General features: G+C 35.2%; 1 protein-coding gene and 1 pseudogene across 5 annotated transcripts in view; both read left to right on the forward strand.

The window, feature by feature from the left end:
* The window catches only part of C1H8orf34 (chromosome 1 C8orf34 homolog), a 457453-nt gene that overhangs the window by 146009 nt on the left and 287643 nt on the right, over positions 1-23801 (forward strand). For all 5 annotated transcript variants that reach the window (XR_006353330.1, XM_043968402.1, XM_043968396.1 and 2 more), the window contains 2 exons: positions 2676-2704; positions 12057-12220. Coding sequence is in view for 4 of the 5 variants with exons in the window: in XM_043968402.1 (XP_043824337.1) it covers positions 2676-2704; positions 12057-12220 (193 nt within the window). In the remaining variant the exon portion in view is untranslated. The remainder of the gene's footprint in view (positions 1-2675; positions 2705-12056; positions 12221-23801) is intronic.
* Positions 3981-4774, forward strand: LOC122729516 (annotated as a pseudogene).

Consider the following 23801-nt stretch of genomic DNA (forward strand, 5'->3'; position numbering starts at 1 on the left):
TTCTTACTGCTCTCAGCTGCCCCTTCTCAGCTGCCCCACACTCAGCTGTGTCAAGTTGCAGCAGTGTCGAGCTGTCCATTGAGCTGAACTGTGCTGAGTAATCTGCCCACTGAGCCAAGCTTTGCTGAGCTGAGTTGCCAGTTGAAACGAGTAGTGCTGAGCTACCCTCCTCTTTCATCCAGGTGAGACAGACCTTTCCTGAAGTCTTCTAAATTATCTCAAGTAGCAGGATCGCATCTCTTTTTTTGTAGGTTCTGTAGTTCCAGAATTTGTTTAGAGGCTTGATTTAATGTTGTTTTTGAGGGAAATATGGGAAAGCTCAGTCAAGTTCCTAGCTTCTCTCTTCAATCTTGGCTCCACCCCTGGAACTCCACTCTCACCCTGTTACAAGAGAACTTTGAAATTGTCTTTGGCTAGAAAATTATTTCACCCTGTCTTTTTGTGGCTTCTGCTGCTCCAGGAATTATCTTATGGCATTATTTGAAGGTGTTTTGAGGGGTCTTGGGGAGAGCTCAGGCAAGTCACTGCCTTTCCTCCACCATCTTGTCTCTGCCCCCATATTATATCTAATTTTAAAGACAGTCCTCATATATATATATATATCATGATAACAGATTAGCATATGGCACTGCAAGTCTTAAGATTATGACTATAGCAAATGTGTTTTTATTAGATTTAGAAGGCAGAGGAAGAAAAGGGGAGGAGGGATTAATCCTTATTAGATAGGAAGACTCCCTGAAATAAGGAATTCCTGTCTTCCAAGGAACCTCACTATCCTCATAATCTGCAGCTAGGATTGGGTCAGTATAGCCTAGCAGAAGGGGTGGTGGACTAAGACTTAGAAAAAAACCTTGTTTAAAATTCATGTGATACCCTAACTGTGTGAAGATCGTCAAATTATTTAAATTCTATGATCCTGTTTCCTTATCTGGAAATGAGGCTCATAATACCATTGGATCTGCTTCACAGAATTATTATAAACCTCCAATGAAATTATGTATGCAAAAGTGCTGTGTAAACTTAAAAGCACCATACAAATGTCAATTCTTGTTACTCTAGGGTATGTGTTTGTTATCTCCATCAGTTTTACTGCCAGTGTGACCAGTATGATGCAGGAATGAACCTGAAAATTTAGGACTTCTGTCTTTTTGTAATAGAATAGCAACAACAAGAAACATTTCTTTAGTGCCTGCTATGTATCAGGCCTTGTGCTAAGTGCTTTACAAATATCTCATTTGATCCTCACAACAACCCTGGAAAGTAGGTACTATTATTATCCCTATTTTGTTATTGTTGTTTTCCAGGCTTTTTGTCATATCTGAATGTGTGATGCTCATTTGGGGTTTTCTTGGCAAAGAAGCTGGGGTGGTTTGCCTTTTCCTTCTCCAGTTCATTTCACAGATGAGGAAACTGAGGCAAACAGGATTAAGTGACTTGCCCAGGGTCACATAGCTAGTAAGTGAGGCCAGATTTGAACTCAGGAAGATGAGTCTTCCTGACTCTATTCTTAGCACTTTATCTACTGTGCCACCTACCTGCCTCTCTCTATTTTACACTGGGGTAAACAAAGAAGGAAACTGAAGCTAAGGTTAAGTGACTTCCCCAAGGTCATATAGACAGTAAAAGTCAGAAGCTGCATTTGAACTTCTGCCCAGCACTCTATACACTGAGCCACCTAGGTGCCTCTATAGCCAAATGTTTCTTTTTAAAAGAAATAATAGGGGGAAAATCATAGATATTTTCTTTTAGTTTATTTTTAGCAAAAGATAAAAGTATTGTATTTTTGAACCCTCATTTAAAATCTGTGATTATAAAAAAGATATGAGAAACAACATTATTTAATATGTTTTAAGAAAAGTCCCCATAAGAACAACATGAGAGCTAAAATGACTTGCATAGAAAAAGGACTAGCCAAGATCAATGACTGCCAGAATATGAAAAAATACTAAATTCATAATTTTTAGTGTTTTTTTGCTGTTGGTTTTTTTTCCTGTGCAAGGATAGGACAAAAAATAGGAACTGACAGATTGTAGCCTGGGAGATTTACAATCAATAATAAAGGTTGAATTTCCTGACTATAAAGATTATTAGACCTTGAGATGGCTATGAACAAAACTTGGGTGGTAATTTTCTCTGGAAATTTTCAATTAAAATTATTGTAGACTTCATTTCAATTTAGATTCTCCCAGAGGAATAAGTGGATGAAAGAGTGAATCCATCAAAAGCCCAATCATCCACCATTTTTTACCTCAACACCTATAAAGCTATTAAGAATTATTAAATAAATGGTTACCTAAAATAACATGGATTTCTAATTAAAAATAATTGGCTAGGAAAAACTAATTGGCTTGGCTCACGGTTAAGAAAGTAATTCCATTTATACAATGTGGAACAAAGGTACTCTTGCCATACTTTCTCTTTATTTCCAAGAAGAACTCCATAAAAAGCCCATTAAAAAATTACTTCATTCTCATTAACTCATTCAACACTTCACAGTATTCTCAGTCATTTAAAAGCTCAATTTGCTTTAGTTAAAGGATGTGATTCCTTTTTGGGGGGTTTCAATAATAAGAAAATTTGTTAAAATAATGGAATATGGTAGTTTTGAAAATATAATAATATATTAAGAAGTTGAAAATGCTTTCTAATTTTTAATATTAATTTTTTTATTCCAGGCATTGCTATTTCAGATGAACTTGATAAGGTAAGCTAAACTTTGCTCTTACTGAAATGTACAAATAGATTTGATGTTTCTGTTAGCTGTCAAAACTGTGAAAGCTCCTATCAAAATATCTATATCTATATCTATATCTGTATATGTAGAAATTTTATCAATTTGGAAAATGTATGTTTGCATTAGTTTGGTCAAAGTGGTTACATAAATTTTAAAAGTCAAAGTTTGACATATGAATATATAACTATTTCTTTGAACCTCAACTTTTATAAATTCTAACTGCAGAAACATTTTGTCACCTAACATTTGGATCAATGTACATCCTTGATAAAGTAAAATTAATTTAAAGTAAAAGTAAAGCATAATTATATCGTGCTTGACAAAATTTACCCAACACTTAAGCAATACAATATGAAATAGAAGTGCATGTATCACTATGAACAGTAACAGAAATATATTTATTGAAAACTCATCTAAAAGGGCAGATAAATTATTGATGAAAGAATGTTACATGCAGAATACATCAACACTGAACAGTATGTGTGGTGTTTCAGGGGAAAAAAGACATATCCTCAAATAAGCATAATATAACATTGTTGTATCCTAAGTGCAATATATCTGATATATACAGTAGGTATTTTAACAATTCAGAGCTCAGACAACCATTTTTTGCTGGGATGATTCCATGTAGGCGTTTGAGTTGGGCATTGAGAGATGAGTCAGTTGCAAAAATAAATAAATAAATAAAAATGGAAAATTAGAAATAGGAGAGAGCATAAAAGTAGCAGAGCGAAAGTTGATATACAGAAGCTAAAAAGTCAGGGCATATATTGGTATTGGTAGCTGGCAATGAATGTTTCCTTCTTATCATACTTATTATATGGATCAGTTATATGGCACTAGGCTATACTATTATTATATTATGCATATTTGAGAATATACCTTGCTTTCCCTGTAAGACTGTAGCCCCCTTGAGGTCAGTGGGAATTTATTTATTTTGGAAGCAATTAAGGTTAAGTGACTTGCCCAGAGTCACATAGCTTAGTAAATATCTGAGGCCAGATTTGAACTCAGGCCTTCCCGACTCTAGGGCCAGTGCTCTATCCACTGCGCCACCTAGCTGTTTTGTTATTTGTCTTTGTATTCTTCATCTGGCACTTACCTGGAATCAGGAAGACCTGATTTTGATTCTGGCCATAGAGACTTGCTACCTGTGCAATCCTAGGTAAGTCATAGAATTTATTTGTCTCAGTTTCCTCATCTTTAAAATAGGAATGGGCAAACTGGGGGTGGAGGGGGTGCCAAGATGGTGGTGGAGATGGTGGAGCTTCAGAAGCTGAAACTTGCTGAGCTGAAGCAGGAATGTCTTACACGAGGCGTGGAAACCAAAGTATTTTTTTATTTTTATTTTGCTGAGCAATGAGGGTTAATTGACTTACCCAGAGTCACACAGCTACTAAGTATCAAGTGTCTGAGGCTGGATTTGAACTCAGATCTTCCTGAATCCAGGGCCAGTGCTTTATCTACTGCACCACCTAGCTGCCCAGAGACCAAAGGAATTTAATAAGATCTCATCAGTAGACTCCAGGCTTATGTTAAAGAGCATGCTGAAGAGGAAGTCAATGAAGAGGATGTTCTGGGAGTTGAAACAGAGGAAGAAGAACCAAAGTCAGTAGAAATACCTGTAAAAGAGGAAGAACCTCCAGAGAAAACTGCTGAAGTGGCAGCAGAGAGTAAGGTAGTGAAAATGACATCTGGATACCACAGACTGAGAGGATGCAGTGACGAGCTGAGCGATTCAATGTACCTGTGAGCTTGGAAAGCAAGAAAGCTGCCCATGCACCTTGATTTGGCATTTCTTCAGTTTCAGCAAAAGGTATTTCATCAGACACGAAACCTATGGTAAGCATGGATGAATTAAAGGAAAGGGCTCAAAGATTTGGTTTAAATGTCTCCTCTATCTCTAAGAAGAGTAAGGATGATGAGAAGCTGAAAAACAGGAAGGAGCAATTTGGGATTGTCACAAGTTCAGCCAAGACTGGAACCACAGAGGACACAGAGACAAAGAGGAAAATAGCAGAGCAATTTGGTAGTGCCTGATGCTTTCTGCTGTTCATGATTCACATTTCTGATTCTTCTTGGTCATTTACATACCCACATGTATAGGGACAAGCACCTTCCTGGGCCTTGTCCCCTCATGAGGGGACATATATCCCAGATATATACACAAGTCCTCAGTAGCAGTTTTAGCTTTTTCCTGTTACAACTTCATGGTGTTGTGGGGTTTTTTTCTGTTGTTGTTTTGTTTTGTTTTAAATTCTGGTTGTTAATTTAAAAATTTAGAAAAGGGGACAAAATAAAATAAAATAGGATTAATATTAGCCCCTACCTCCTGAGTTGTTGAGGATAAAATGAAATGATATTTATGAAGTGCTTTGCAAACCTTAAAGTTCTATCTAAATGCTAGCTTTTAGTAGTAGTAGTAATAATAATCGTAAATATTTGTTAAATAAATGAGTAATTTACTGGAACAAAGAAATATCAGCTTTTTTCTTAAATTCAATCAAGTTCCTACTTATGTTGATTTTGTTGTTTTATACTAACCTATTATTTTAAAGACTATCCTCTTTACTTTCCCTTCTCTCCACCAGAGCTGGATTGAAGTATGTTATGTCATAATTTGGATTCAATGGGCAAGATATGCTATAGAATGTAGGTTCTTTATATACAGTTTTGTTATATGAAATCTGAACTACAAATGGGACTTTTGGTGTTTACGCTAGTAGCTGCTATTTTAAATTCTCTCAAAACTATGTGTACTAGGGGTAACTAGGTGGCACAGTGGATAGAGCACTGGCCTTGGATTCAGGAGAACCTGAGTTCAAATCCAGCCTCAGACACTTAACACTTACTAGCTGTGTGACCCTGGGCAAGTCACTTAACCCCAATTGCCTCACCAAAAAAACAAACAAACAAACAAAAAACCAAACTATGTGTACTTAACAAGCGCAGTCTGATATCTTTTTAGTCATCAATAATGAACGTTTCTAATATACCTAATTGTCAGCAGGGAAAGAAAACAATCTGATCTTGGTTGGAGAGAGTGCCACAAACAGAACATTACAGCTAGGCAATGCTAAAGGGAGAGCCATGGACTTGGAGTCAGAAGGAAGACCTGAGCCCAAATCCTACCTTAGACACTTACTAGCTATGTGACCCTAGGCAAATCACTTGACTTCTACTTGCCTCAGTTTCCTCATCTGTAAGAAGGAGGACAAAAATGGCATGTACTTTCCAGGGTTGTTGTAAGGTTATAATGACCTTATCTTTGTAAAATCTTGGCAAACCTTAAAAATGCTGTATAAATGCTAATTATTATTGTTGTTGAATTCCCCTTGTACTGGTCACATGTTATATCATGACTCTCGTCCTAAGGCATTCCATCACCTCTTGACTTTGGTTTTCTAAAACACAACTCAGGAGAAGCACTGTAGCTGACAATTCAAATAACTCACTCAGCATACTGATCTCATAGGCTTTATGCTGGTGTAGACAGCTATGTCCTGAAGCAGCTCTAATAGACTTACTAGACAATTGTTAAGTATTTGGTGTGAACATTTATATCACAGAAAAAAGAGAAAATGTTATGAATTAGGTTGACTTATTGTTGTTTTCAATTGTCTAGACAGTTTAAAAAGTTGGAATGCATATTTTCCCCCTAGAGATCCTGGCTGTTAAACCCTTACCAGAACATCCCTCTATTGATCTATGAACTTCACTTGAGCTCAGCAGTTCAATAGAAAAGTCATCACTAGAATAGAGTGTTGTTGGCTATAATAACAAATGGCTATAATAATAACAAATAACAATAACCAGCATTTTAAAAGTTTTTTTAAGTTTTTGTTGTTGTTTAGTTATTTTTCAGTCATATCTGACTCCTCATGACCCCATTTGGGATTTTCTTGGCAAAGATACTGGAGTGGTTTGCCATTTCCTTCTCCAGCTCATTTTAGAGATGAGGAAACTAAGGAAAGCAGGGTTAAGTGACTTGCCCAGGGTCAAACAGCTAGTATGTGTTTGAGGTCAGATTTGAACTCAGGAAGATGAGTCTTCCTGACTCTAGTCCCAACACTCTATCCACTATACCACAATATATGCATTATCTCATATGAGCCTCATAAGACTCCTGGATATACATTGTATAGAGTAGACATAGTTAATAGCAACTAGTTAGTCAGTCAACAAGTTTTTATTAAGTGCTTACTATGTTCCAGGCACTGTGCTAAGCAAACCAGTTAATGAACCCATCTTTCAGTAAATCATTGTTTCATATTCATTCCCAGGACACTTCTATTGTTTTTATGCCAGGTCCCATATGCACTGTTGAAGTTCTCAAATCCTGTTGAGCCTATTCTCTAAACTCAGCCTATATATATTAACAAATGTTTTAATCACATACAAATTAATTCCCAGAACACTCTTTAATCATACTAGAATGCATCCCCAGCACACACCTTTCTCTTGTTTCTGACTCTTTTCATGCTTCTATGCCTAAAGCTCCTAGGTTCATCTTTCAAACTATCAATCACAATTAGCAGCCCCGAAGCTACTTTCTTTTATTCTAAAGTAATTTCTTTGAATTGCAATTGGTTGTTTCCCCTTGTAACTCTCTCCAAATAACATCCTGTGAGACAGTCTTCCCAGACTCTTCCATGACTTCTCTTTCCCCCTTTCAGACCCAAAGCAACCAAGGCTTCTGACACTTTCATTTTATTTTCTCATTTACCTCAAGTTAAGTACTGTGCTTTTTCCACTAGTAGTCCTCCTTTATTGTATGCTTTTTTCTGCTGAATTCCTTATATTAACCCTTGGGTTGTTTATGTTATTTGTGGCTTTTACTGAATTGTTCAGATAATCTTACCCAAGACCATGTCTATATAAAAAGACTTCTGAGAAATGAGACCAATTCATATAAAGGTAAAGTTAAAGCATTACCCACCACATCCACATCACTTCATCCTCCAATGTAAAATCTCTTCCTTGAATGCTTCTTTTATGTGAAAAAATTCTCCCATTTTTTTCTCCATTTTAATCCCCCCTCAATGAATCATTTTTCTCACTCATCCATTTTTTTAGATCATCCATCCCAATATAATTGATTTACTTCCATCACTTCTCTCTATGTAGATTCCTAACTGACTAATATTGATAAAATTGTTGGGAGTTACATGTGCTATCTTCCCATATAGGAATATAAACAGTTTAACTTTTTAAAACTCTTTAAGATTTCTTATTAATGTTTACCTTTTCATATGTTTTTGAGTCTTGTATTTGGAAGCTAGATTTTCTATTCAGCTCTGGTCTTTTCATGAGGATTGATTGAGAGTCCTCTATTTCATTAAATCTCCATTTTTACCTCTGAAAAATTATATGCAGTTTTGCTCAGTAGGTTACTTTTTACTGTAATCCTCACTCTTTTGCTTTCTGGAATATCCTCTTCTAAGCCCTCTGTTAAAGAACATGGTGACTGCTAAATCTTTTGTGTCCCTAACTGTTGCCTCATGATACCTGAATGGTTTCTTTGAGGCTGCTTGAAGTATTTTCTCTTTAATGTGGAGGCTCTAGAATTTGACTATAATCTTCTTAGGAGTTTTCACTTTGGGACCTCTTTTAGGAGCTGATTAGGGGATTCTTTCATTTTTGCTCTCTGATTCTAGGATATTAGGAAAGTTTTCCTTCATAATTTCTTGGTATTTTAAGTATAGATTCCTTCTTTGATGATGGCTTTCAGGTAGTCCAATAAGTCTTCAATTATTTCCCCTCAATTTATTTTTCAGGTCATTTTTTTTTCCAATGAGATTTTTAACTTTTCTGTTTCTTTTTCATTCTTTTGACTTTGTTTTATTGTTTCTTCATGTCTCACAGAGCCCTTAACTTCCACTTGCCTACTTCAAATATTTTGATGATTTTTTTTTTCCATTTGGATAATTCTGCTTTTGTTTTCTTCAATATTTTTGTGCCTCTTTTACCAAGCTTTAATTTTTAAACATCTATTTATGATTTTATTGGATTGATTGCATTTATCTTCCTAATTTTTCTTAATGTCTCTTACTTGATTTATTTATTTTTTTTGGGTGAGGCAATTGGAGTTAAGTGACTTGCCCAGGGTTACACAGCTAGTAAGTGTCAAGTGTCTGAAGCCAGATTTGAAATCAGGTCCTCCTGCATCCAGGGCTGGTGCTCTATCCACTGGATCACCTAGCTGTCACTTCTTACTTGATTTTTAAAATAATTTTTTTAGCTCCTTGGAATTCCTGTTTTGTCTGTTTTACATTTTTTCCTTTGAAGCTTTGCTTGTAGCTGTTTTGACATTACTGTATTTTTCTATGTTCATGTCTTACTCTTCCTGTCATCATAGTAGCTTTTTGTGATTGTTATTTTTTGTTGGTAGTGTTTTTATTAATTTATATATTTACATGTATATATTTATATATATATATTTCATATGAAATATTTCGTGTTTTTGACTCATATTTTATGTTTAAATTTGGCTTTGTTCCATGGTGTGTGTGTGTGTGTGTGTGTGTGTGTGTGTGAGGTATGAGTATTGTCCCAATATTTAGAATTCTTTGGCATTTTAAGAGGTACTTGTGTGGATTGGAAGTTTTTGATCCTTCAAGCTGGTGTTATCTGGGGAGAGGTGTAGTGATTGATTTGGTCTGCACTCTGTTCCTTATTGAGGAAGGGCCCCTTATCCCTTGAGACCAGAAGTGCTATTGCTCTGCAGGAACCTTTCTCCCTCTTGACTGCAAGTATTCTTTTTCACTCTGGAACTGTTATACAGAATTGAGTATAGCGAAAGGAATTGCCATATAGTGTCCAGTCCTATCCAATGCTAGCACAGGGCTCCTCTGTAACCTCTTTTTTATCAGTTGCATGATACTCTTACCATTTCTGGACTAAGAGCTTTTGAAGCTGATATTGCTACTGCTATTGCTACTACTGTTGCTACTGCTATTGCCACTGACAAGGCCCACAGCTAGTGCTTCCACCTATGTTCTAGGCTAGTCCCCTACCAGGTATCTGAGACCTCTCTTTCTGACCTTCTAAATTGTCTTGGACTGGAGAAATGTCTCATCCTCACCTTCTGTTGGCTTTACCACTCTAGAATTTGATGTGAGGCATCATTTTAAAATTATATGGAGGAGAATATTGGGAGAGCTCCACTGTAGTGTTCCCCCCACCCTAACATGTTTAAACTGATTTTTTAATTGATATTCTACTAACAACTAAAATTAAAAGCATTGAATAACAAAATTACACTCCCTAGTTCTATTTAATAGGGACTATCAATTCAATATACTTCTGGTATAGTCACGTGACTGATTATGAATCCACATAACTGTTATTATACAGCTTATATCTCCATGATGTGTCTACAAGTCTTGTCATAGACTTTATCAAATGTCTTGCCAGAAATAATACGTACTCCATCAATAGGATTTCTCTTGTCTCTAGGTCTAATAAAAAAGACAAGATAATATTTGTTTAGAGTTGTTCTTATTAATACATGGAGACTCCTTGTGATTACCATGTCTTTAGTAATTACCAATGTCTAAAAATCAAATATTTAATAATCTATTCTATAACTTTTCCAGAGAATAATCTTCACTTAAAAATCTATAATTTTCTTTTTAAAAAATAATCCAGACAATATTTGCTTGACTGCAATTTTCAGGTTCTGTTCCCATCCTCTACATTTCCTATTAGTGATATTATTAGTATTTTCAGTACCCCTGAATGCCATTTCTTTGAACCTGTAGTTTGAAATTTACTCAGAGCTCCATACTAATCCTGGGCTTCAATTTCCTTCCAACCATGTGTTTTCTGGACTTTCTATTCTGAGGATCATTTGGTTTTTATGGATAAGATGGAAATAAAATGAATTTTACTTTCTGTCAACATGCTACCATCTGCCTCAATGAGTTTTCATCTTGTTCTTTTTTCTGTGAATATATATATTAAAAAGCTTTTTTGTTTTCTTTTGCATTTTTAATAAACTTTAATTTATTCTGACTATGCTTGCATTCCATAATTATGTGGTAGAGGATAAATATCACCATCTAGGATTTCAAAACAGTTAATTGACTACATGATTTTTTATGACTAAATGCTATAATACTGCATTAATTTTTGCTCTTCACTTGGGAATGTAACTGAAAAGTTCAGTGAGCTTAATTGTCTCTGAATTCATGCTAACATTCTATGATTGAAATTTTGTTCCTAGAATTGTTTACCTCAAAACATCATTTAAAATTTAAAACCTTCCCCATAATATTCAAATAATGGAATATCTGATATCATCAATGAGGATGGTCCATCCAGTAGGGTAAATCATTGCCCAACTTGTATGATTCTTGTCAATGCCCCCATGTCCTCCAGTAAGTTTACCATAGGGTACATACCTACTGTTCAGAAGGACTTACTAGTTTTCTTTAGACACCATGAAGATATCCATGTAGCACATGAGCTGGCGATCACTTATGTCTTCTTGTCATGCTTTCTTTATACTTTATCTTCTTCATAGTTCTTTGTTTATGATTTGAAGACTGTTCTTATGCTCTCCATTGTTCTCTAAGTCAGGGCTTCTTAAACTTTTTTCCAATGACAGCACCTTTTTGCCTGAGAAAGCTTTACATGACCCTGGGTACCTAGGTATATAAAATAGGTATACATAAACTTTTACTGTTGCTAAATTTATCATGACTCCCACATTCAATTATGTGACCTCACATGGGGTCATAATCCATAGTTTAAGAACCTAGGCTCTAAGTGATATTCAATTATAATTCTTCAGAGATGCTAGTGTTCCCTGATTCCAAGTCATACAACTTCAGCTTAGAACATTAGTATTGAAAAGGTGGCCTTTTGTTTTGGAGAGAAGTTGAGGGTGTTACAAGGAGCTCTTCAATTTCATAAAGGGAATCAAGGCTCCTCTCCTTGTTTAACTCTGGACCTGTATGCGTGTTCATTTTGTGATATCTGTCTAAAGTTATACTAAGATGTTATATTTGACCAGTGTTATAAAATATAGTATTTCAATGTCATAAGTTATTTAAATATAATATTATAATGCTATTTTGTTCTTTCAGTATTATACATAAAATATTATTTGTGTGTTCCTCACATTACATGACTTTTAGTATTTAGTATAAAATAACATACAAATAAAGGGACAATATTTCAGCTCTAAGTAAACTTGCAGTTTGGAGGTTTAGCTTTCATTATGCATAATTAGACACATAGATATAGCAGCATTTCCCCTCATTTTCCCATGTTTATGAGGTAGAGATTTGGAATTACTCATTGTTTTCTTATTCAGGATACAATGGCTTTTAATTCAACACTTCTGAGACCTCGAGTAATTGGAGAATGGGTTGGTAGAGAAGAAAATGATGCTGATCCACTTGCTGCTGAAATGTTGCAACCCCCAATTCCCAGAAGCAAAAATGAGCAGTGGGGAAGTGAAGACAGCCCTGCAGGAAGGTAAGATCTAGTTTCTTCAGCATGATGATTACTATCTTCATTGAACAAGAAGCTGGTTTGTCTACATCTGGTGACCTAATTCAGTGCTATATTCCATTTTGGATTACATTATCCTCAATGTACATCAAATATTGTCCTATATTATTATTATTTTTTGTTGTTTTTCTTGTGGGTTTTTTTTGTGTGTGTGTGAGGCAATTGGGGTTAAGTGACTTGCCCAGGGTCACACAGATAGTAAGTGTCAAGGGTCTGAGGCCGGATTTGAACTCAGGTCCTCCTGAATCCAGGGCCAGTGCTCTATCAACTGTGCTACCTAGCTGCCCCACCCTATATTATTATTATAGACATTGTTGTTAATAAACTGGATTCCCTCTTCATATATAGAAAATGCAATATTCTAAGAGAAATGGAGAAAATATAGAAAAAAATCACTTTCAATGAATATGTTATTAGTTTTTACCAGAACTTAACTATTAAACCCTTTCTTGGTTGTAATTCATTAGTGATGAACTATAATTTAGTAGATAAATAAAAGAAATTCCTTATAATTATAAGGGATGAAACAGATGGGGAGGAAAAAATTTGATGAGGTGAATAAACTGGTGTCCTGTTTTCAAACCTCAATGACATAATCAGACATTTGTATATATGCTTTATAAATCTTGAAGAACTATGTAAATGTGAGTTCAACCCAGAGCACATATCCAGTAAATGCTTGTTCAATGAATGAAAACATTTATGAAATAATTGCTACATTCTAAACACTGTATACTAATGTCTGGGGATACAAATATTAAAAAAAAAACAAGACTTTCTGTCCTCAAGAAATTGCATTCTCATAAGGAGAAATCATGTATAAATTAGTGCTCATTAGGCAATGGTGGTTTGTGAAATAGACATGGTAGTGAATAGAGACCTAGAGGAGTCAAGTGTTATACTTTCTCCAGAAACAGTGGTAGAATAGATTGGATTACTGTTGTCAGAACAGAAAGAGGAAAGTGTGTGATAGGATCGAGGGAGGCAGGAGGAATAAGTATTTAGCAGCAGAGTGGTTGGAAAGGAGATGGCTAAGTTAGAGGCTGGGATATGTGGTGGTGGTGGTGGTGGTGGCGGTAGTAGTAGTAGTAGTGGTGGCAATAGTAATATTATGTAATATATGTGTATATATTATTTACATGATATATAACATTAATAATTTTAAACCTACCTTAAATAGGTTTTTTTCAAAACTATTACAGGTTTGAAAAAATTAAAGATTTGATGTATAAGTAAATTTCCTACTAGGAAGCTACTTCAGCTTGCAATCATAAACAAATTCTTCCATCCATACTTCTGCCATTTTTCTTTTGTTTTCCCCCATATCAAATTTGGAAGATTACAACCAATAACCATCCTTTTCTCAAGGAGAAAATTATATTCACTACATTCAAATAGCTTTTAGTCCTCCTTTTCTCTCACTTATCACTTGACTGGAAGGGAAAAGTTTTCAGACTACTCATTAATGTTCTTCAGGAATAAAGAAAATGGATCTCATTTACATGAAAAATGACTTTTACATTATTTAAAAAGTTAAAGTGGATTGTGTGGAATAGAAGAAATTCATTTTTAAAAATCCATTTGCCCTCATTTTGTGAAATGTCAGATCAATTCCAGCTGTCAATAAGGGCATTTTTATCTGTAATACCTGACTTGTGAAATAGACTAGACCTTTAATTTTACACTGTGACAAATTTTAACTTTGTGGTATTAAATTTTAAAAATGAATAATTCTTAGTACTTTGAAAATATTCATCTCATTAATTTAATCCATTCATTAGAACCATTTCATTGCCTGTGTTCCTTTCCTTACCATGGTGATTACTCAGACAAGCATATTAGTGTCCCCACTGTCACTCCTCTAGATTTTTCCCCAGAAAAGGGGAAAGCTTTCAGACATCCTAGACTAGCAGACAATTAAAAAGCCTTCAGACATCCTATACTAGAAGACAATCAGAAAGTCTTGAACCTAAAGAGTTATTTAAAAATTTTCCCTCAACTATTCTACCCCAAATTGATACCTCTCCTCTTTTCTTCAGTTTTATATTTGTATCCCTAGCACTTAATACAGTTTTAGGTATACAGTAAGTGCTTAATAAATATTTTTCATTCATTCATGTGTCCATTCATTCATGTATGAATTTTTCATTCCATATAAACCTGATTATTTCTCTGAATCCAAAATTCCATCTCTCATGTCTATAATATTCACAATAAATGTCCTCCATTGCTGGAATAAAGTTCATGGTTATCTCAGACTTTCTGGTTTGACATCTCCAGTTGTTAGTGCTCTCTGTCTTCATTTTTTTTTACAATGTTTGTACATGTTGAATTCCCTCAGTAGAGTGTAAGCTCTTTGAGGGACAGCATCTGGCACAATAACGTACATATGAACAAGCTCTTAAGAAAAGCTTATTGTATTGCTATGGTTGAACTGAAATTATTAACCTATGGATTGAAGGAAGAGGGGAGAACTTGGCCAAATGCCCAAAAGGGAAATAATGTCATTCATGCTTTCATATTTTGGTTTTCAAGTTTTAATGAATTACAATGAACAGCATTTAGTGACATTTTCCTCATCTTCAACATAATCAAAAACAACTTTTTATCTCAAGGTACATTTATCAATAAAATAAAGATATTGCCAAACAGAATGCCTAACCACTGAGTTTATAGCAAAGACCCAAAAAACTTGATGAATGTATGATCCTCACACATTAATTGTATTTAAATTGTATGGATGAGAGAACAGCAGTCAATTACTTATGGAGAAAGGAGAAAAACCAAGTGTCTTCATTCAGTGAAATATAATTGCAACCTGATGGTTGAGTAATGACTTATATTCTGAAATATTCTTGAGTCCCAAAAGAGAGACTATAACTTCCCAGTGTGACATTTCACAGAAACATAGACTATCAAATTTATAAGGGACCTCAGAGATGAACTGATTCGTGATCCTAATTTTGGGTTTAGTTCTATGATTGTTTATGTGACATCGCATATACTTATGGTATAGAATGTAGAATGCTGTTCAAATTGGGTTAGATGTCACTGAAAACTCTGTGCCATAGGCCATCTGTACCTGTGTGAACTCAGTTGTACTTTTAATTTTTAAAAATAGATACTCACATTTTCGATGTTAATAAATAAAGATGCCTGTAATATAAGTTTAATCTGAATAGTTTAATTAGTCTTTGCAATAGCTCAGGGTAATAGATTTCCTAGAATTGCTTAATAAGTTCTAACAGGAGCTGTTAAATAGGCTTGTCAAGCCTTGAAAGTGTAATGAAGCTGCTGTAATCACCTCATTAAAACATGAATAATCTCCCAAAATATTATAGAAATGATAAATTGACTTTCTATATTATATTAGTGTTGTAATGCATTTGTGCATATACAATTTAAAAAATGGAGGTGGTTACAAATGAGAAATGTAAATTTAAAGATGAAATAGAAGCCTCATCTCCTTTCCCAACAGATTTCTTGATGTTCATTAAAATCAACAAGAATTATATGAGGCAAGAAAAAAATAATTTACTTACCTATAACTGGGTAGTGGTTCCTTTTGCAGTCTCCAGATTGGGAATACTGAGTTGGGTATATCTATGTGTGCTTGTATGTATGTGTATGTAGGTTATATACTTACTATAGCAGAGATATAACTACCATCACCACCACCATCACCATCATCATCATAGCTAACATTCATATAATACATACTATGTGGCAGGCACTGTAATAAGTCCCTAACAATTATTGTCTTCTTGATCCTCACAGCAACCTTGGGAGGTAAATGCTGTTATTATCCCCATTTTGTAGATGAGCAAACTGAGGCAAACATATTAAATGACTTGGCCAAAGATGTCTGAGGTTGGAACTGAACTCAGTTCTTACTGACTCTAGGCCCAGAGCTCTATCCATTGCATCACTTTGCTGTTCCCAATCCATCAGCTGACTTATTTAGTAATTCTTGAACAACATTTCTGACAAATATTTTAAATGAATTCATGATGAATCTGTCAGGTGAATTAAACAAGGAAGACTTTATAGCTGTTTAGTGCTGTAAAATCTTGAAATATTAGGAGTCATACCATATACCTCTCAAATATTTCCCTTTTTAGTAAAACAACTCAGAAAGTTTCATCTTTTTCTCAATAAGTACAAAGAATTTGCTTTCAAGTATGCTAATGGAGACATTTTTGATAAGATTTTTTGCCTTAAAATTTTGCTTTTATTTGATTTAAATTTTGCCTTTAATTAGGATATTTAGTAATCATTTAAATAAAATATTGCAATGTGATAAGATATATTCTTTACTATGTTTATGTCTGTATGATAGGAAGTATTTTACAGGTAAAAAAAAATATTCTGCCATCTGTGTACCTTAGTTACCAAACTGTTTGGTCACTCTATTGATCACAATAGAAAGTGGACACTTCTGTTAGGAAGAAGATATTTTCTGAAAGAAAGCAAATAATTATTGCAAATTAAATATAGTAGAAATATTCTGTAGGGCTGTTTTATGCCATTGTCATTGGGCATTAGTGAAAGGATTGGTTGATGCATAGCAGTATTCACATGACATGAGATGTCATTCTTTCCCATCTTTTTTTTTTTTGCTTTACTCAAATCACCATTAAACAGTTTGTTTTCCCTTACAAAAGACCGGTAGTTCTATGCAATTCAATAAATATTGGTTAGTTATCTACTAAGCCCAAGATTGTGTTTGGTGCAGATGATAGACACAACCATATATTCCCTCTAGGCTCTTCTCATTTTATACCATACTTTCTTTTGGAGATCTCATAAGCTCTTATGGGTTCAATTATTATCTCTATGCATGTGATTCTCAGTTCCATCACTCTCCATAATCTCTCTCCTCACCTGTAGTTCTGCTTTACCTGTTGGATATCTCAGAATATCCTGTTAACATCTTAATCTCAACATGAGCAAAAAAAATCATAATTCTTTCTCCACCACCTTCCTACTTTTCCTATTGTTGTAATTTTCCATTACTGTTATATGTTGGTGCCACCATCTTCTCATTAACACAGTCCAGGAACTTTGACATCATCCTTGACTCCTCACTAAACTCACCCCACAACCAGTCTGTTACCATACACACACACACACACACACACACACACACACACACACAAATATGTGTGTGTAATCTTTCATTTATATTCACTTCTCTCTACTCAGACAACCACAACCTTGTTCAGGTTCTTATAACCTCCTGTCTGGATTACTGTAATAGGTTTCCAATCATTCTCTTTCCTTCAAGTCTCTTCCTATTTCAATCTATCCTGCACTCATCTGCCAAAATGATTTTTCTAAAGCCTAGAGATAATCCTCATGAAGTCAATAAAGTCCACTGGCTATGTAGTACTCCACGATCAATTAAAAAGTCCTCTAATTGGCACTTAGAATACTTTCTCCCCAGCTACCTTCTATGTTTCTACTTCTCTTACACTTATTTCTTCACACAATCTATATTCCAGCTATGCTAATTTATTTGCTATTCTTTTTACAAGATAATTCACCTCCTATATCCATGCCTTTTTCACTGGCTGTCCCCATGCACAGAATTCTCTCTTCTCACCGCTTCCTATTACCTCCTCCGCCTCCCTTTAAGAGTCAGCTCAAATTCTACATTTGTATAATTATAAAATATTTGCCAACTTCTTTTATCTTGGTTAACATTTGATGAACATAAGTTCACTTTTAGCTTAGGGGATAAATAAAGATACCATGATGAAGTTCCCATCTGAGAAAAGATACAAATAGATGGAGATATGAAGTGAGTGCATTATATATGGATGACAAGGGGTATGGGTGGGACAGAGATCCTTAAGAAAATGAAAGGGGATGTTATACTATAGAAAATCAATAGCAAACAGCTAGTCATCTAGTTTGGCCAGAACATAAAGTGTGTAAGGCGAGAATGTAAGTTAAATATAAGTTGGAAGAAGTTTGTCAAGAGCCTTTAATGCAAATCCAAGGAATTTGTATTTTATCCTGTATTTTGTAATAATTATGATTGATATATTTTTATCTTTCAATTAACATTATTTTATCTCCCTCCCACCCCACCCAATTGAAGAGAAAATCATTTTAGCAAATATGCATAGTCAAGCAAAACAAAGTTTCACATTAATTGTTCGTACCAAAAAAAATATGTTTCATCTATATCTTAAATCCATCACCTCCCTGTGAGGAAGTGGGAAGAATAAAAAAATTATCAATATTTTGGAATCATAGTTGATCATTACATTCATCAGAGGTCTTGGGTCATTCTTTCTTTTTTTTTTCCTTCCTTCCTTTTGTTTTCCCTCCCTCTCTCTTTCCTTCCTTCCTTCCTTCCTTCCTTCCTTCCTTCCTTCCTTCCTTCCTTCCTTCCTTCCTTCCTTTCTTTCTTCTTGACTTTCAAAACTGCTTTAAATATATATGGCTATATATACATATAAACATATATGTATATATGTGTATACATACATGTGAACATATTCCTTATAGCTTTCAAGATAGAACATTATTTAATTCAGCAATTCGATAATTAAAAATAAAAATAATTCAACAATTCAATAATTAAAGAACAATAACATACATATTCCAAAAGACATAGGTACATTTTAAGGAAGGAAATGAATAGACATGTAATCTGAAGCTGTATTTGGGAATTAATATCATATACAGAAAAATATTTTTATAATGGATTTGAGTTCACATATGTGCTTTCTACTGTTATAATACTAAAATAGTAAAGTATTATTTTTGTCAAAAATCTATTTTTAAAAATATATTTGTTTTTATTAAGAATTTTTAGAAATAGAAATTGAACTTAAACACATTCAAGTAAAAATAGATTGCTACATGAAAAGCATATTTCATTGTTTCTATATATAGTTATCGATTATCTAACTTCCATTATGAACTTATTAATTGCCTAACCCATTATCTGAGACGGTAAATTCAAATGTATATGTAAACATATATATGTGTGTGGTATACACACACATACATATGTGTGTATATATGTGAACAGATATATTGAAAAAATTTTAAAGTTTACAGGAAAATAATACATGGTTCTATAACTCTATCTTTGCAAAAAAAATGAATAACCTTGTACTTTGTTGCTTGACTTTCATATTCATTAAATTGAAGCTAGAATGTTAAATAATGAATATCTGTTTTTTCAAATATTAGTCTTCAGACAATTTATTTCCATTCTCTTATGTAAATCCAGCTGAACGAAAAATTAATAATAAAAATATTTTCATTTCAACATTTTAGTTAAATTAAATATTCTAAATAAAGATTCCATTTTTAAAGTAGATGTGCCAGATCAATCTTCATATCGAATATTTGTATTACTTCCCCAGCAATAAAGTGGTTTTCAATTTATCAACAAGCATTTATTAAATTTTACCACGTTCCTTGGTATTGTATTAAGCTAGGAATGAATGAATAAAAGTATTTTAAGCACTTACTATATGTAAAGTTCTGTTCTAAGTGCCAGAGATAGAAACAGAAAAGCAGAAAGAGTATCTGTTTCCTAAGAGCTCACATTCTAGGAAGGGAGATTACAGCAAATAGGAGACTTCAACTATAAGCCAGATGGAAAGCTCCCATGGTCATTAGTGTGGGGAAAGGGGGGAATGTAAAGAAATTCACTAGGTTAATCAACTCCTGGCTGACTCACCAAAAACAGTGGGGACCAATTTTTAATTGGGGAGTGCTAGCTAAGCAGCTTGCCGCAATATTGGGGCAAGGAAGGAAACTGGCAGCCTCCCTCAAAACAGAACAAGATTTATTTTAACAAGAATGAACTTTAAAAAACCCAAACAAACAGGATCAGTAGGATCAAGGGAAAGGAAATAAAAATGGGGAAAGGGAAATTATAATACCTGAAAAATACCACCACCCAGGAATCAGCTGAAAATACACAGCAGAATGTCTGTTGCTTTCCAGCTTCCACCTAGAATGCCCAATTCTCCTCCCCCAAACCTAGAAACACCCCACACAGTCCTAGCCAATGGAATGGCCGCTCTGACAGTCACATGACTGCCCTCACTAAGCTTCCAATCATTATAATTTTGCCAGGCCCATGTAGGTGTGGGCGAGTGGTGATGAAGTGAGGTGCCAGAGCCCTGGCAATGACTACAACTAGTGGGTGGAGCACCATACAGTTTTTGGAGCCCCAGGCCAATGTTCTCTGAGGCATAAAATCCTCAAATAACAATTAATTCTTTACATTAGGGTGCAACGCCAAAACAAGTGATAACACATCTTCTTTATCGTCCATTTCACTGATAAAACCAAATGTTTCTGATGCTAAACTTTTCACAGTTCCACAAACAGGTATCAAATAGGATTTCAGTAGCTGTAGTTGAAGAGGAAGCAGGGGCTGCAGCAGCTGTAAAAGCATTTGCCAGGTCACATCTCTATAGGGGCTCCTTGCTAGAATGATCACTGTAGGGGCCAAGTGGGAAGTAGGCCTGGTGCTATGTTGGGACCTGTCATTCCTGGAATTCTTGCCTTCTCATTGGTGGCTGATTGATGTAGTTAACAAAGGCAGGTCCCTTCTCTATAGGAATTGCCCACTCGCTGCCATGTTAGGTGTGGGGAACCTACTGGAAACCTGGCCAATTGTCAGAGAGGGTGGGAGCACTGCTATTCCCAGGACACTGGGACCCAAGATCTTGGGCTGTCTCTAGTGGGTGGTGTGAGAAAATAATTATTAGGAATGGATTTCTTGCGTGGACCCAGAGATCAGGTTCAGTCCTTTCTTCACCTCTCCACCCCCCCCACCCCCAGACCATCACTCCAGAAAGTTCAGTTCTTGAGGAACTTCTGTAGAATTGGGACAAACCCTAGGGAACAGAAGAAATGGAGATAGACTCTTTTGTCTAGCTCAGTGAAGGATTGATGGGATCAAACCCCACCTAGATACCAGAATTCTACCTTTGCCCTTCAGCAAGGGTCTTTTGCATACTTTTTCCTGATGTCATCTGTACAGTTCATTTTAATTTAAACCACCCTCAAGTCATGTCAATCAAGGGAATTAAATGATGCTAACCAAATAGCTTTGTTCAATGTATATTGAATTGTCTCTATCAAAAGATAATAAAACCTTTAGTTGTACTCTTGGTATGCACTCTTCCTCTTAGGACAGTGTAAGTTTTGTACGTCTTCTGAACTATCCTTGAGACCATGAGAAGTTAGGGAGACGTGGTCAATCCTTTACTGATATATTAACAAAATAATAATATGCTTACTGCCCAAACTGATGTAATAGCCATTTAATTTCTAAAACACAGTAATAGCTATTAATTTACAAAATAGTTTTAACCATAATTTAAAAAACAACAACAACACACCTGCAGTGGTGAGAGCAGTAGTGGTGGAGATGATATTAATGCTTTGATTAGCCTGGTAATTACTCTGGCTCTGTATCTTCACATTTTTTTGTTGTTGTTGTTGCTTTGGATGACTTTGGGGATAGAAAAAAAATCTGATTTCAAAGAGCTCACATCCTATGAGGGGAAAGCAACATGTAGATAAAACCTGTATACATGTGAATAAGTACAAAATATATGGAAAGTAATTTTGAAGTAGGCAGTAGGACTTGAGGGATCAGAGAAGGCTTCCTATGAAAAATAGAAATGAGTGAAACTTTGAAGAATCAAAGAATTCAGTCAGGTATGAAGACTGAGTACAGTCCAGACTTGGAGACTAACCTGGGCAAAAGCTCAGGGATAGAAAGTGGAATATCCAATAGACCTGGAAAGAGTGTGGAAGGCATGAAGGGGGCGGATTGGAGGTGGGAGTAGTAAGTATAATTATCTGGGAAAGGAATGTTGAAGCTAGGTTGTAAGTCACTTGTATGACAAAACAGCTGAATTTGTATTTTATTCAAGAGGCAATAAGAAATTAGAGAGAGGAATAGGGATTAAAATTATGACTTCATTGTGGTAGGCAAATCCCAGATATAGAAACTCTACCAATGCAGATCTATATGTTCTTTGCATTTTAAAGTTTTAGTTGCTTAGAGGAGGATTTCTTAAACTTTTTCTACTCATGACCCCTTTTTGCCCAAGAAGTTTTTACTCGACCCTGGATATATAGAACAATACTTTTTTGTTTGTTTGTTTTTTTAGAAAAATACTTCTTAAACTGTGGGTTGCAATTCCAAATGTGGTCCCATAACTGAATGTGGGGGTCATGAAAAATATTGGCAGCAGTAAAAGGTTTACTTGACTAGGGTTCATGTAAAAATTTCTCAGGAGTAAAGGGGCCATGAGTAGAAAAAGTTTAAGAGGCCCTGAACACTGAGAGATTAAGTGAATTGCCCTCATGGAAAGACTTGATCAGTTACAACATAGATTCAAGTGGAAGAAGGGAAGACATTCATCATTATTTTCATCTAATCAATTACTTTGATTAAAGTAAATATTCTAAGTATAAATTCTTTTTTTTTTACGGGGCAATGGGGTTAAGTGACTTGCCCAGGGTCACACAGCTAGTAAGTGTCAAGTGTCTGAGGCCGGATTTGAACTAAGGAACTCCTGAATCCAGGGCCGGTGCTTTATCCATTGCGCCACCCAGCCGCCCCTTATAAATTCTTTTTTAAAGTAAATATGTCATATCAATCCTCATATAGAATATTTTTATTCCTTCCTCGGGTAGCAAATGGTTCCCAGAATGAATGAATAAAAATAATTCATTAATCATTTTATGCAAAGCACTGTTCTAGGTACTGAAATATATGTAGTTGCTGTTCACTTGTTTTGTGTCTGACTTTTCACGACCACAGTTAGGGTCATTTCTTGCAGATACTGGAATATTCTTCCATTTCCTCCTTCAGCTCATTGTGCAGATGAAAAAATTGAGATAAACAGGGTTAAGTGACTTGCCCAGGGTCACATAGAAAGTATCCAAGGCCAGATTTGAACTAGAGAAGATGAATCCTCTTGACTCCAGGCCTGGCACTCTATCTACTGTGCCACCTAGCTGTCAATAGTATCTGGCATATCCAGTTCCAATTTAATGCCAAGAAAGTCCAACCCTTATCTTAAAACAAACCAGGAAATGTGACAATAGCTATCTGTAAAACAACAAAAACAACAAGCAAAAATTCCTTTTAAATGATAGCTAGGCAGATGACCTCAGTAGTAGCCTCAACTTTACCCTGGTTAAGCTCCCCATCATCCCATGTCTGGACAATTTAAGTAGCCTTCTGGTTGAACTGTCTGACTGAAGTTTTCTGCCACCTTAATCAATCTTCCTCTCAGTTGCCAAAATAATTGTCCTAAACTATAGTTCGAACTATTTTGCTCCTTTACTCAATAAACTCAAATGCCCGTCTCTAACCTCCAAGATTAAATATAAAATATTGAAATGTTCCATTTAGCTTTTTTTTGGTGAGGCAATTGGGGTTAAGTGACTTGCCCAGGGTGACACAGCTAGTAAGTATTAAGTGTCTGAAGCCGGATTTGAACTCAGGTACTCCTGAATCCAGGGCCAGTACATTATCCAC

Source organism: Dromiciops gliroides, chromosome 1 (assembly GCF_019393635.1).
Source record: "Dromiciops gliroides isolate mDroGli1 chromosome 1, mDroGli1.pri, whole genome shotgun sequence".
NCBI classification, from domain to species: Eukaryota; Metazoa; Chordata; class Mammalia; order Microbiotheria; family Microbiotheriidae; genus Dromiciops; species Dromiciops gliroides.